The sequence below is a fragment of the Poecilia reticulata genome, linkage group LG6 (assembly GCF_000633615.1).
Source record: "Poecilia reticulata strain Guanapo linkage group LG6, Guppy_female_1.0+MT, whole genome shotgun sequence".
Taxonomy (NCBI): domain Eukaryota; kingdom Metazoa; phylum Chordata; class Actinopteri; order Cyprinodontiformes; family Poeciliidae; genus Poecilia; species Poecilia reticulata.
The window spans coordinates 2,554,019-2,555,492 of NC_024336.1; the positions used below are offsets into that span (position 1 = coordinate 2,554,019).

Below are 1,474 nucleotides of genomic sequence, written 5' to 3' on the forward strand. Positions count from 1 at the left end.
GCAATACACATGTCTAGAACATGAATCACGTAAAGAAGTGTGTTTTGTATTGCAGAACTCCACACAGTAAGTGCAGTAATTGTATTTTCAAATTTATTGATGCTTCCATTGAAAAAAACAGTGAGGGGAGAGGCAGTGGACACCCTGGAGAGGACAATAAAATGCTAACCCCCCCCCCAAAAAACTGCAAGAGAAGTGTTGAGCTGAACAAGATAACTGTTAATATTCATTCAATATTTGGAAGCCAAMATGAACTGAATGGCTTCGTTCACTTTTCCRCTGCTATTGCTAAAACTACAGGCAAACTACATTTCTAAAACATCGTTCAGCGTTCACAACTTCTCCTTCTGTTCTTATTGTCCTGGTTTAAATTCAGCCAGAGTAAACCAAGTCAATGGAAGAAAGTCCAAACCGAACACTAAAGAGAGATGAGAATCGAGCRGAATTGGCTGCTGTTCTATAGAACTGCATTATTTCCAAGCTGACATGTTCCCTTTATTTTGCCTCACAATCTCACCATAACATCTGCGGAGTCTGCATTAGTGGAAGAAATGAAACAAACATGAAATAAAAAAATATAAAAGATCAACAGGAAAGAAAATTGATATAGAATTTCAAAAGTAAAACAGTTCTTCGTGTCAGTTTTTTTTCCAACCACAATGGGCTCTCCTCCTGGATGCATTTTGCCAGGTAACACATGTAAAAGTGTGTCGTATGACTGGATTTTCTGACTTAATGTTGGCTGACATGGGGCTCGTGTTTGTGAATACCGTAAAGGCTGCTTGAATGCAAATGAAATGTTACATTAGTGACAGCTGATTGCCTGGCTCTGTTCTCCCTCATGGTCCATCCTCAGGAAACACTCACGGACTCTTACAAACGTCRAGTAGTCCCATCAGAATACTGTCCTTCACTCCCCACACCTCCGCCCCCTAACTCCGTGAAATATCACTGAGCTGTGAGGTGGAGTTCCATCTGGATTTAATTAGGACAAGGTTCTGTCACGTCAGGATGTGGATAAAGAACTCCCTCTTGGCTGACCTCAGAGTGTTGCTTCTCTGCTGTTAAATACTCTCTGTTGAATCTAACCCTCTCCTTTTCTCTGCCCTCCTTTGTTTCCTTCTCAACAGTTTGTGTTCTGTACACTCAAGGGATCGCCAACAGAGAATGGAGGGAGGTGAGTACCAAGTGAGACGGTTGGGGAACGGCTGGCTAGGCTCCCAGTCACACGCTGCAGCAGCATAAAGATGTTTTGAAAGCTGGTAGGGCTGAAACAATTAATTATGATCATTCACGATTAATTGATTAACCATGATTAATCAATTGATCATGATTAATCAATTGATCATTATTAATTGATTAACCACAATTCATTGATTAATTTAAATAATTGTCAACTAAATTAGTAATTAATTAATTGCAAAACTGGAGAAAAAGACCATTTGTTGAAAGAACAACATAATAACCCAAAACT

At 39.7% G+C, this 1,474-nt stretch overlaps 1 protein-coding gene across 1 annotated transcript in view; it reads left to right on the top strand.

The window, feature by feature from the left end:
- The window catches only part of LOC103465734 (copine-8-like), a 97,208-nt gene that overhangs the window by 22,832 nt on the left and 72,902 nt on the right, over nucleotides 1-1,474 (top strand). Inside the window, exon 3 of the mRNA XM_017305451.1 lies at nucleotides 1,131-1,177. Within this exon, the coding sequence (XP_017160940.1) occupies nucleotides 1,131-1,177 (47 nt within the window). The remainder of the gene's footprint in view (nucleotides 1-1,130; nucleotides 1,178-1,474) is intronic.